Consider the following 12,749-nt stretch of genomic DNA (forward strand, 5'->3'; position numbering starts at 1 on the left):
GGTCAGAGGAACAGCTGCAGTAACAGGCTCATCTCCCTGACCTGCAGAACAGAAAGATTCAGAAAATCCTTCATTCCTGCTGCCATCAAGATGCACATTTGTTAGGCTGTACACTTACTTAGTATTTATGTCATTTTAGATTATGTATTGGTCTCTGTGTTGTTGTTTTTTCATGTGTCTTGTTGTAAGCTGCTGGACCACTTGAATTTCCCACCAGTGGGATGAATAAAGTATTTTCTATTCTATTCTCTTCTATTAAAATATATCACACTCTCTTTCTCTCTCTCTGCAAACTAACATGCTGCACCTGGAATAACATACTGTAAGCCAGTCAGGTTTGTCATTTTTGGTGCAGAGATTTCTGTACATTTATCCAAGTAAAATTATGAATGGAATATTTTTTACACTGTTGTATTGGTACTTTCCTCAGTACTTCTTCCAACTGAAATAATGCACTATTTATCTATCCTTTAATCTATTTCTTTAGTTTCAGTGTATGTATTTATCTCAAGCTATTAACAGCAAACTTCACATTATTTCAGAAATACTAAAACCTAAATCACCAAGGTTTTACCAAACAAACATAACATAATAATCTCTAGCACCCAAATAATGTATTCATGTTGGCAACATTTGAAATAAACCGTCTCCTAAATGATAAAATACTCATACTATCTGTCATTATCTTCAATCAAAATGAATCCTTGTTGCTGTTTACATTTGTTTTCCTGGTTACTCAGGCCCACTGTCTGCTAGTGCTCAAAAATCTGATGACTGTTGACAGAGCCGACATTTCTTCTAGTTTCCATATAAGGCCTGGAAGTGCCGGCGGAAACACGTGTCTGTCGTCCTGCGCTCTGATTGGCTGTTTCCGGCCCGTTTTTGAAAACGTCGTGTGATTTGAGGCGGAGGGAAAGTTCAAACCTGTGGCGACAGAAACGGTAAAAATCATAACAAGCAGCCGGCTACAATGAACAGACAAGCGTAAGTATTGTAACTTTTAATACTTTCAGTCCATTTTAGCAAAACATATGCCGCCTTTAAGCACGTTGCTGTCTCAGAGGTTTTACACTTTACGGGCTTGTAGACCGAATCGAAACAAGTTAGGCAGCTTTTAGCCGTAACGTTAGCCAGAAGCTAACAGGCTTTGAAAAATGCTAATGCTCACGGGGGGCTGCAGGTACTGTGGTCTCAAAAAGCTTTTGTTCACTCAGACAAAAAAGGCCTTAGGCGGTATTAAAAAGTTTTGAATAACATTAAACGTGCTGTAACCATTAATTGCAATGAACATAATGGTTATATAATGTTTATGCTTAATTGCGAAATACGTTATTCATGTAGTTATTAACTAAAAGTGGGGTTATTGTGCTACAAGAGGCATTTCAACAGACTGAATCCATCCATCTATTGTCTGCACTTATTTGTATCCAGGACACATTCATTCAATTGTACCATGAGCAGCTCTGCCAAGTACTGAAATCTAACGTCAAATAATAAATGATTAATATCGCCCTCATTATTTGTACTTTCATCATCTGACCGGCTGTTATCAAAAAACGGACAATAAAACGCATTTTATGTGGTTCGAAAAAGGTTTTTGCACAACTTTAATTGAACGTAGCGAAGCCTGCAGGAAACATTTGAACTGTAATTAACGTGGATGTTTTAATTTCAGGAAGGGGAGAACACCCCGCAGGCCTCCTCCAAAAAAGCCCTCCAGTAACCAGAAAGACCCAGTTGGGGTGAGTTGTCAAATAATTAGCTATCAACACAAATTGTGTAATTCATATTTTGGGGGGGAAGTTAAACAATCATTTGGCAAGTTGTGGTTTTAAGGTAAAACCTAACACTGAACTTCTCCAAAAGTCACAATGAGTTTTAAATGAGGCTGTAAGTTCCTTTGGAAGACATGTGACTGATGTATTTCTATTTAGGTATACTGCCGTGTACGTCCTCTGGGCACTGAAGATGAGGAGTGCTGCATTGAGGTGATCAGCAGCAGCACCATCCAGCTGCATGCTCCCGAAGGCTTCAAAACAAACCGCAATGGAGAGTACAAAGAGGTAACTAATGTAGTGAACCAGGTGTAGTCTTGTTTTTTCCCCTTTTGTACAAGTACAGACAATTTGTGATTTACATTATCTATACAATGCAGATTTCAAGGATTAATATGACAATATTCAGCATTTTTCTTGTGGCATGAAAAGACCAAAGCCAACAATGTAATAAATCTGAGTACTGTCTGTGTAGCCAAAGCCTATTATAACTTAATCTCTGTGCCACTGTGCAGTGTGCACAAACTATTGACCTGACACTACTGAAAACACATGAATGAGTCACATTGTTTTGCTGCAAGACATGTTCCTTAATTATGATGATACTTTAATTTTGATAAAATCAAAATACCATCCACATTTCTGTAATTACTCAATTGAACATTCACTAACTCACTTGTGTTTCTTGGTTCCCAGAAAATCCACTAAGAAATACTGTTTTATAGTTTTTTGTTTGTTTGTTTTTTTTCCTCATCCATCCACTTCAAGTCCATCCATCCATTTTCCACCACTTGACCATTTCCAGGTCATGGCAGCAGCTGGCCAACCAAGATAGCAAATATATTGTTCTTCTAATCAACATCCTCCAGCTCTTCTCAGAGGATGTTAATCTTTTCCCAGACCTGATGGGGGGGATATGTAGGCAAGGAACTAAAGCACTCAAAAGGACCTCACAGTAGAGGCACTCCCTAAACTGAAAGGCACCAATTAGAGTTGTTTGGGTATCTCATTATTGGGTGCCTCAACACATCCAACTTAGAGACTCTGTAACATAACCCCAGAAAGGCTGGAGAAGTCAAAATTATTGAGAAACACAATGGCACATTTTGGTCTCTTTATAAATCATTAACAATAAAAAAAATATATAATACGAGTCACATCCTTACATCCCGACCCAATTATACTTCCCCTTCATTTCAAATTGCTGTTTTTCCTTTTCAGACACAATATTCCTTCAAAAAAGTCTTTGGGGTCTCAGTATCTCAGATGGAGCTGTTTGAGTATGTGGCCAAACCTCTTGTTGACGACCTCATCCATGGAAAAAATGGTAAGCACAGACAGACATGGTCAAACAGCGTGTCTTTTCTCTTTTCCTTAGCTGCATTGAGGATATGTGCAGCCTGACAGAACTGTTTAGATGTGAGAATGATATTGGTTGGTAATTCTCTCTGCTTACGGTTACAGGCCTGCTCTTTACTTATGGGGTGACGGGAAGCGGGAAGACGTTCACCATGACTGGCTCTCCAGGCCAAGGTGGACTTCTACCTCGCTCCCTCGACATGATCTTCAACAGTATAGGCCCCTACCAGGCCAAAAGATATGTAAGGGTGTAGCATCCAAGAGCAGTGTTCCTTGTCAAATCTGTACATGTCTTTATCTTATAATAATCTTATAATTTATTTCCCATGTTTCATTCAGGTTTTCAAGACGGATGATAAAAATGGTATGGATGTTCAGAATGAAGTTGATGCTTTGTTGGAGCGCCAAAGGCGAGAAAACAACTTGCCTGCTCCTAAAGCAACCCCCTCAAGGTAAGTCTGAGAAAACGACTGTGATGTTTAATGTAATGTAAGCTAATTTGATGCGTGACATGTGATTCCCAAATTTGATTTCAGACAAAAGCTTGATCCTGAGATTGCTGACATGATTAGGCCAGAGGAGGCTTATAAAGCAGATGGTGTGGATGAGGACAGCAGCTTCAGCATCTTCGTCTCCTACATAGAAATCTACAATAACTACATCTATGATCTCCTGGAGGAAACCCAGGAAGATGTAATCAAACCAAAGTGAGTTCAGAAAATGTAAATTGAACGGAAGATGTAATATGAACGTGCACTCAACATCATGTTTTAACTGGGCAGCCAGTTTAAGTTATTGAAAGTATTAAATGTAGTCGTTCTTATAGCTTTTATGTCAGAGTAGCAGGAAGACAACATTATTATGCTTTCTCTTTACTAGGTGGAATGGTGGAGGCACACCTGTGCGCCAGAACACTGAGTTCATGTATGTGACCAGTGGATACTCGTACATCAGACATCAGAGTAGAAGCCTGATTTAGACGAACTTTCCCTGTTACACACAAATGTGCAGATTATACATGAACTGTCATTAACACTGGACACATCTTTAAACTATGATGTATAGTTAAAGGAGCGATATGTAAGTTTTTGCTATTGCTACATAACCCACATCAGCATTGACAGCTGTTTACTGTCTCGAGGAAATGTTGCTGATTCGGCATCAAATGTATTCCTTTACTCACCAAGAGCTGCATCCAGTCGTATCACTTTACTTCTACATGGCAGCCAGTTAACCCCAGCCTGGCTGGACCGCTTCACTGTAGTGCCCAGGCTGCCCTGAAGAAGTAGTGAACATAACTTTGTATTATAAACACAACAGCAGAAGCTCCTAGCCATCTTGACCATCACTATCCACACACTGGCAAAAAAAACATGTTTTGATAAATCAGAAAACTTACATATGGCCCCCCTGAAACAGAGGGAGCTAGATATCATTTGAACTATTTGTTACCCGAATACTGACATGACACCAGAGTTTCAGTACTGAATTTATCCTATTTATCATCGTTCCCATCGAGTCGGGAACTGGGACTGACAGAGCTGCTCATATTGATACACCAGGTGATGTCTCCAGTGTTGAAGACTGTTTCTTTAGTCCTCAAAATGATTAGATTACCCCCGCTGCTGCTTGTAGTGTTGTTATGGCAAATCTTGTGAATGTCTTTTTGTCTTGCTTTGAATGTTGCTTCATGATTGTAGCTGTCTGATTACTTTCCATGGCTGTAATCACGCAAACTTAACACATTCCCCATCTCAAAAGTTTTGTACCTCACATCAGTTGCACGAACAATGCAGTTCCATGTCTTCAGTGACTAACAGTTAATTGTCTCAATGTAGACCACCTCAGTCTAAAATCCTCAGAGAGGATCAGAATCACAACATGTATGTGTCCGGGTGTATGGAGGTGGAAGTGAAATCTCCTGAGGAGGCGTTTCAAGTATTCTGGAGAGGTAAGTTGCTGTGACACCTACATGTAGAAATCAACAGGATGGGTCAAATAAACAGGAGGAAGAGGAAAGCACTGCAGTGATGATTGTAGATGTGACTGACCTGGTATTGCTGGCCTCCGGGTCGGCTCTGACTGGGGAATGACCTCAGTTAATCTTCTCTCTGAGCAGCTCGTTGAAGAGTTTTGCCTGAAATAGATCAGAGTACGGTATTTGAAATGCAATGCATGCAAAGATGCTTTGAGTGAAAAACAGGGACTCTGCAGCACTCATCTCACTTTTGGCGCATTTCCACTAGCACGGCTCGGCTCGGTACGGCTCGGCACGGCACGGCTCGGCTCGGTTTGGTTGTGTTTCCATTACAACTGAGTTCCACTAGTACCGCTGTGACGTCATTTACACGTCGCCGAGCAACGCTCTAAACTCTGTAAATATATAACTTTAGCAACATTTGAAACATATTCAGGCGAGAAAGTAGTCGTTTAGATCCCCAACGTGTTGAAAATCTGACTAAATACCAGCTGTTTACAATTTTGTTTCAACGAAGTCGGCGTTACTAAAGCTAGCCGTAGTGAGCAACGCACTTCCGGTTATTTTCACAAAATAAAATACCCGTTGCCTTTTATCATAAGGAAAGCCATTACGATAGAATTGGTGCTTTTACTTTGGAAACAGGAAGTGAACCTACCCTCGCTGTAGCTAGCTTTAAACCGCCGTTTTGACTGCTCTCTCGTCCCGTTAACGGCATTTAACCGTTCAATATGCCTTACCGGAGAGTCTTGCCAGCTCTGAGATCGGCCTGGTTCATTGTAAAACATTTATTTATTGATGTAAATGTGGTGTTTTCTGTGCGTACAGACCCCAAGGCAGTGCTGCTCTTCTGTCTAACCACAAACAAACTTCTGCTACAGCCACAATTGTTAGATTTCATCAATGAGACCAACATTTAAGAGTTTAACCAGCCGGTGGTAAACCTCTAAAAGCCATCGGGGAAGTTAATTAGCGGTCTGTTCTCCTCGGGGTGACGGTGGTAGGCTGGCCGGCAGAGCACGTCAGGAGCCGGGCTGCTGCCTCTGTGATGTCGCGGTCGCTGCTCGGACCTGGAGCTTCACACTCGAAAAACATTGGGGCAAACTTCTAAACAGCCGTCGTTTGGATAAACTAACCGCACATGGGGATCTAAACAGTTACTTTCTCGCATGAAAAAATATTAAAACTTAATAAAGTCACGTAATAACAGAGCCAGTCTAAATATTAGAAATTCTCTGGTAATAACAGGCTTCAGCAGGAACATTTCTGTTGTCGGTCGTCGCTTCCAGTGACGACACTCATCGGCCAATCAGTGGAAGGCAGTCGGCTGACGTCACGTTTTAGTAACGCTTCGGCTCGCTTGGAACCAGGGCTGAGGTGATACCAAAAATGTACCCGGTTGCAGGTACTGCGTGCTAGTGGAAACACGCAATAGCGCGCCGAGCCGTGCCGTACCGAGCCGAACCGTGCTAGTGGAAATGCGCCATTTAAGGTGTTGAAGTCCTGTGTTAAGTTAGATGTCTTAAACATATATTCTAGCACACTGCAGTAATGTTATTTATAAAAGTATTTTTGTCAGATCTTTAGCAAACCCCTAAGTTAGCCATCCTGCAGCTTATCCAGTAGTTATCAGTTATACAAGTTTTATGACTGGTTAATGACATGGGATTCTCAGTACATCCAGCCTGAAAGAAATTACTTTAAATGTCAATAAATCCATGCACTTGATGAATTTAGTTTCAAGATAATATTACTGTGAAACGGGGTTATTAAGATGTATTCTGTCCCCTTAAAAGACTTTTCCTTTAACTTGTTGATGCTGAGGGAAACCCTCAGTAACACGGTTAAAAAGCAGCCTGCACTGTCTTGTTCCAGGTCAGAAGAAGAGGAAGATTGCAAACACTCGGCTGAACAGAGAGTCCAGCCGCTCCCACAGTGTGTTCATTATTAAACTGGCTCAGGCTCCTCTCGATGCAGATGGTGATAACATTCTCCAGGTCAGTTTAAATTGAAAACAGATTTCTGGTCCCAGAGTGCAGCTCTATAATTCATATCTGGATGAATTATACTGTATGCACCAGTTTTGAAATTAGACTGTTTTGTTTTTTGATGTGGTTTGTCAGGATAAGAGCCAGGTGTCTGTCAGTCAGCTCTGCCTCGTAGACCTTGCAGGCAGTGAGCGCACTGGTAGGACGGGGGCAGAGGGCACTCGTATACGTGAAGCAGGTTTGTTACCCGACCATCAAGATTTGATTTTATCGTTTACCTCAAAGTTCATGTGAGGTTTAATCACAACCTCCTTTTGCAGGTAACATCAATCAGTCCTTGCTGACTCTGCGGACATGCATGGAGGTACTCCGAGAGAACCAGATGTGCGGCACAAACAAGGTATGAATCACCAAACTAAGACCGAACGCTGTCATTACACAGTATTCACTGAAGAACCACATGGGTAATATGAGTTTTCTTTCACAGATGGTCCCCTACAGAGACTCTAAAGTCACCCATCTGTTCAAGAACTACTTTGATGGAGAGGGAAAAGTCAAAATGGTTGTCTGTGTCAATCCAAAAGCTGATGACTACGAGGAAACGCTGGTATGTTTATTTCACACTTTTACCACACATATTTGTTTTTAAAAGACCAGTGTGTAGGATTTGGTGACCCCTAGTGAGGGTGAAGATTGCAACCCAGTGCCCCTCCCCTCAACCCCTTCCTGTCTAAGCACATAGAAGAACCTACAGTGGTCTTCAAGTGGTATAAAAATGCTACTGGCCAGTTTTTGGTTGGATAGGCTCTGGATATACAGGGTTCATTCTGGGCTAATGAAAACATTTATCACTCATAGTTTGAGCCTATTACACATGAATAAAAACAGATTGATCCTCTAAATCCTACACACTGATCCTTTTAATAAATCTGCAAGTTGTTGCCTGTTTGACTCACAAGATGCGTTCTGCTTGTGCAGCTGGTGATGAGGTTTGCAGAGATGACCCAGGAGGTGGAGGTAGCTCGGCCGGCGGACCGGCCCATCTGTGGCTTCACTCCAGGCCGCCGTAATAGAAACCAGGCCTTTAAAGAGGAACTGTCTCGTAAACTTGAGGAGCGTGGTGGCCCAGTAGACAGGGGTAAGATACAGGACAGGGTACACCATATAGGACAAATCTGCCAAGCAAGACTCTGAATAATTATGTTAATCACCCTTCTAAATGACAATGTTGTTTTAGTCAAATGTAAGATGAGCCTGATTTATTTTTACACTTACGACAGGCAGATTTAATTAAAGTTTAAATACATTTTCATATTTTAATAAAAATGTAGTAGTAACATGAAAATGATAAAAAAAAAAAAAAAATCAATTAATTTGAGTATTTTTCATTAAAACACAGCAAATGTAATTATTTTTTTAATAACTTCACTTCAGGTTATATCTTAGTATTGTGCTCACTCGTATCAAAGCTCTTATACGCTATGTACAATACCATTTGCCCTCAAATATGACAAAAACATACAGGATTGTTTTTTTGGTAAACTTTATGCTTCCACTTTACTTTGGAAATGCTTCATCCTCGGAACATTTTATATGCTCATCAAAATACAAAAATGGCTTTTCTCCATTTTCAGATGTGTCCTCTGTTATAAACCAGCTGGTGCACAGCCTCCCACCTCTACCCTCCTCTGAGCTGACCGACCCTCACGATGACATCACCCTGCCCCGGCTGATTGAGGCTCTGCAGAACAGACACAGGATCAGGCAGATGATGATTGACGAGTACAACAAAGCAGGTGCCTCCTCATTTTAGCTCAGCTCTCACATTGTAGCTTTGACAGTTCAACCTACCTGAATTTGATTTCTTACCTGGCCTCTTGGCACATCTTGTCTCCGGTTTTTAGCCAACATGATGAGGTCTATGCTTCAGGACCTGGACAACAACCTCATTTCGAAAGACAACTTCATTCACGAACAAAATGGCAAGTTGTTTGAGAAAGACAAAATCATCCAGACCAACAAGGCAGAGCTTGAGCGCTTGGAGAAGAAAACCAAGATGCAAGAACACAAGGTGGGCACCAAAAATATTTCAAGATATTCCTCAACAATGCTGTATGTCGATTTTTTTTTTTTTTTTTAGTTTCTCAAATGTCTCACGTGGTTTTGTTCCAGATCGACATCCTGCAGAAAACAACTAAAATCTATGAGGACGACAAACGATCACTGCGACACGAGCTGGAAACCAGAGAGCAGAGGCTGCAGAGGGAGCTGTCTGAGAAGAGACGCATGGAGCAGCGCATGCATGGCGTGGTCTCTGACACTCAGCACAAGTGGGAGAAAGAATGTGTGAGTTATTTCTCCTGTAACACAGATTATTATTATTGAATTAGTTAGCCATCTGTCTCATGCCTGTTTGAGTAGCCCGATCTTTGGCTGTTTTTGTCATGCCTCAGCTTTGCCAGCAATCTGGAGATGTTTCGGTTCAACTGTTATATCTCTTCATCTGCAGGACAGACGTGTTAATGCGATGCAGCTAGAGATGCAGAACAAGCTCTGGGTGAAAGACGAGAAGCTGAAGCAGCTCAAAGCCATAGTGACGGAGACCAAGACTCCAGGTCGTCCCGATCCTCCACCTCGTCAGACTCAGCCTCAGTCGCAGCCTAAGCGGCCTTCAAGAGAGGAACAACGCCTTCCTGCAAAGAGATCGGCCTCACCCTCACCTGTCCCTGTATGTTGTTTTGATCATCACTATTATTACAAAGCAGTGTTAGATGAGAACTAATGTAGTTTAAGTCCTCGGTATAAACTAATACAGTTCTGACCAGACAAACATTACTAATCCTACTACAGTGGCAGTTGACACATTATCATCAACACCTCTACGTTGCAGCACAATCCAGTGGCACCAATCTTCCACATGATCTCGGTTGGAATTTAATCTTCATGTGGTTCTTTTGTCTATTACTAACTGTGTACGTTGCACTTTGCTTCCCAGTGCCCCGTTGAATCGCCCCACACTGAGCCAGAGCCAGAGTCAGGGTCACAGCCATTCAGTGTCACTAGCATTGAGGAAGTTGAGGAAGTTGAGACAAGCCCAAGCCCAAGGCCTGCCAGTCCAGTCCCCAGCACCACTAGCTCTCTGTCTGTGGCGTGCTGCATCTCTCCAAGGGGACAGCAGTCAGCTCAGGATAGCCGGTCTGATTACCACTCATCTACTACGCCCACCAGAACTCGGTCCCCAGCAGCCATCGCAGCCAGTCGGGCCAGGAGGAGAGCTCTGTGTTATGCTAGAGAGGAGGAAGAAAATCGCCTGCCATCCCCAACGTTTGATCTAGACCTAATAGAGAGAATCTACAGGGTCAGTGAGTTAGAGCTAGGCAGCAGTATTAAAGCAGAAGTGAGTGATATATTTGTGTTAATATAAGTCTTAAATAGTTATATCTTCCGACAGCAATCACTTACATAGAGTGTTTGGTCTGAAACACGGGTCTGTTAGTCCCTCTGCTCTGCTCTGAGCCGAAGAGAAAACATTTATCGTATCCTACAGTTTTTATCCAATGAGGAGAGAGAACGGCATGCAGGGCTGTGTGTGCAGCCAAGGAACGCCGTGAATGTGGTGACGTAGCGACGAGGACTGTTATGGTGCGTTCAAGGAAACTCGTATTTTTCCGACCGTGAAGTTGTACCAGTTCGATCTGGTACGAGTTCACCGGTCGGAAGTTACGAGTGGCCGTTATAGTGACTTTCACAGGTAAAACAGGTCGGAAAAACACGAGTGGGTTGCCTGGAACGCTACAAAGTCGTAAGTTGTGACTTGAAGCTGTAATTTACGATTTCAAAAGCCTGCCTGGAACGCAGCATTAGCGAAAACGACCGGATCACTCACTTCTGCTTTAAGTTGTAAAGTGAAAACTTGTGTCTAGTTAGGTGCTATTCATTGGTTGTTGTTGTTTTTTTTTTACTGTATCCTGTGATCAAGTGGACTAGATTACATGGTTTGGCTTGTTTTCTCCTCTTTGCTGTTTCCTTACCCTGCTGATCTGAGCAGACGGCCACACCAGTGCGCCCGTTGCACCGTCGCTCCAGGTCTGCTGGCGGAGAGAAGTGGGTGGACCATAAACCTGCCTCCAGTCTGGACTTGGGTACAGTTTTGCAGCCCGTCATCCCCAATGCCATCCAGGTGTCTGCACCCAACGAGAAGGCTCTGTCCAAGTGTGACAGATACGTGTTGACGCACCAGGAGGTCGCCTCTGATGGAGAGATACAAACCAAACTTATTAAGGTCAGAAAGCTGTGACAGGAATATGAGAAAATTCAGCAAATAGAAAATGCTTTGCTGATTTTATTCAATTACATTCTTGTGACTTTTTTTTTTTAATCAGGGTGAGGTGATTAAAACCAGGGGAGGAGGACAAGCTGTCCAGTTCACTGACATTGAGACTCTGAAACAGGAGCTCACCACAGCCTCCAGGTAGATGACCACTGTAGTTTAATGGCTGCTGGCATAACATGTTGTTTTTTAAATTGATTTAACATCTCTTTGTCTCTACACATTTGTATCTGAAGCCGCAAGAGGAGATCTTCAGAAGGTGCTCAAGCCAATGGAGATCGCACAGACGGGGCTTGGACTGATGTGGAGACAAGGGTAACATTACAATATTATTAGTCCATTATTATTAACATTGCATGTGTTATGGTTTAGAAAGATGGATTGTGTGATAAACCAAACTTTGCAAGAGGTTTGGAAGGTGAAGGTGGCCAGGCTTAAACACGTTCAACCGTATGCCTGCTGCTACGGTTTTAAAATTCATAACATTGGACAAAATGTGAGACACGACGACGAACAATATATTTTTTTAATATACAAATGATTTGGCATTCTTCTTCCACTTATCAATGCAAAATTTGTAACATGTGATGGCTTTTTGTTTGCATGCCAATTATGTATCACTTTCACCTTGATACAAACACTACAAGCGTAGACAAATGTGAAACAACAAAATGTTCATCACTGTGTTCTGGCTAATGATTGCCTTCTCATTTAGACTCATGTACTTTTTAAATGTCTTAGGTACATTTTATTTTATGTATTAATTTTTTCCCAGTGCTCTGTGGCTGTGGAGATGAGGGCTGGATCAAACATGGGCCCTGGTTATGAGCATCACGGGATCACTAAGTAAGCTGTCATCTTTGCAGATTTCATCTGAGCCTACTTTCTTTCACAGTGGGGGGTTTCTGATTAACTCTGTTCTCCTTCACAGGCGCAGAAAACCATAAAAGCAGTCGTCAGCTGCTCCAGTGCTCACTCCCCTCCTTGCTATCCCCACCTGGCTGTCGTGCAATAGTCCAACTTTTTTATTATTAGCTCTAGTGATATTTAAACATTTTTTCCCACACTTTTTTACATATGCATAAGTGTATATACATGGGTCACCAAAGCTTTTTTGTAAAAAATATTTTATATGTTGTATTTGAGCAAATAGGAAAAAAAAAATAGAAGTGTTACTTGATTTGGTTGTGGATGGGGGGGAAACATTTGCTTATTGTGATCCTCCTGCTGAAAAGAGTCTCTGCACATTTGTGTGTAACGTAGTCACATTGTTACCTGGCACATGAGGAGTTGTGAACCTGCAACAACTGATTTTTGTC

The 12,749-nt window shown here is 42.0% G+C and overlaps 1 protein-coding gene across 1 annotated transcript; it reads left to right on the forward strand.

The window, feature by feature from the left end:
• Positions 1–937: 937 nt before the first annotated feature.
• kif23 (kinesin family member 23) lies at positions 938–12,517 on the forward strand. The gene is made up of 23 exons (XM_083972845.1): positions 938–984; positions 1,676–1,742; positions 1,935–2,063; positions 2,997–3,102; positions 3,240–3,376; positions 3,474–3,586; positions 3,671–3,841; positions 4,014–4,058; positions 4,973–5,085; positions 6,988–7,109; positions 7,236–7,338; positions 7,421–7,500; positions 7,588–7,707; positions 8,079–8,238; positions 8,735–8,896; positions 9,005–9,171; positions 9,273–9,446; positions 9,610–9,828; positions 11,149–11,382; positions 11,483–11,571; positions 11,667–11,745; positions 12,206–12,276; positions 12,362–12,517. Exons 1-23 carry the CDS (start codon positions 971–973, stop codon positions 12,375–12,377), a joined length of 2,691 nt encoding a protein of 896 aa, XP_083828971.1. The 5' UTR covers positions 938–970; the 3' UTR covers positions 12,378–12,517.
• The last annotated feature ends 232 nt before the right edge of the window (positions 12,518–12,749 follow it).

Source organism: Trachurus trachurus (assembly GCF_905171665.1).
Source record: "Trachurus trachurus genome assembly, chromosome: 6".
NCBI lineage: Eukaryota > Metazoa > Chordata > Actinopteri > Carangiformes > Carangidae > Trachurus > Trachurus trachurus.

Coding starts and splice junctions, on each gene's coding strand:
- kif23 (XM_083972845.1), top strand. Junction 3,377..3,473: donor CCTACCAGGCCAAAAGATAT/GTAAGGGTGTAG, acceptor TGTTTCATTCAG/GTTTTCAAGACGGATGATAA. Junction 11,383..11,482: donor TACAAACCAAACTTATTAAG/GTCAGAAAGCTG, acceptor TTTTTTAATCAG/GGTGAGGTGATTAAAACCAG.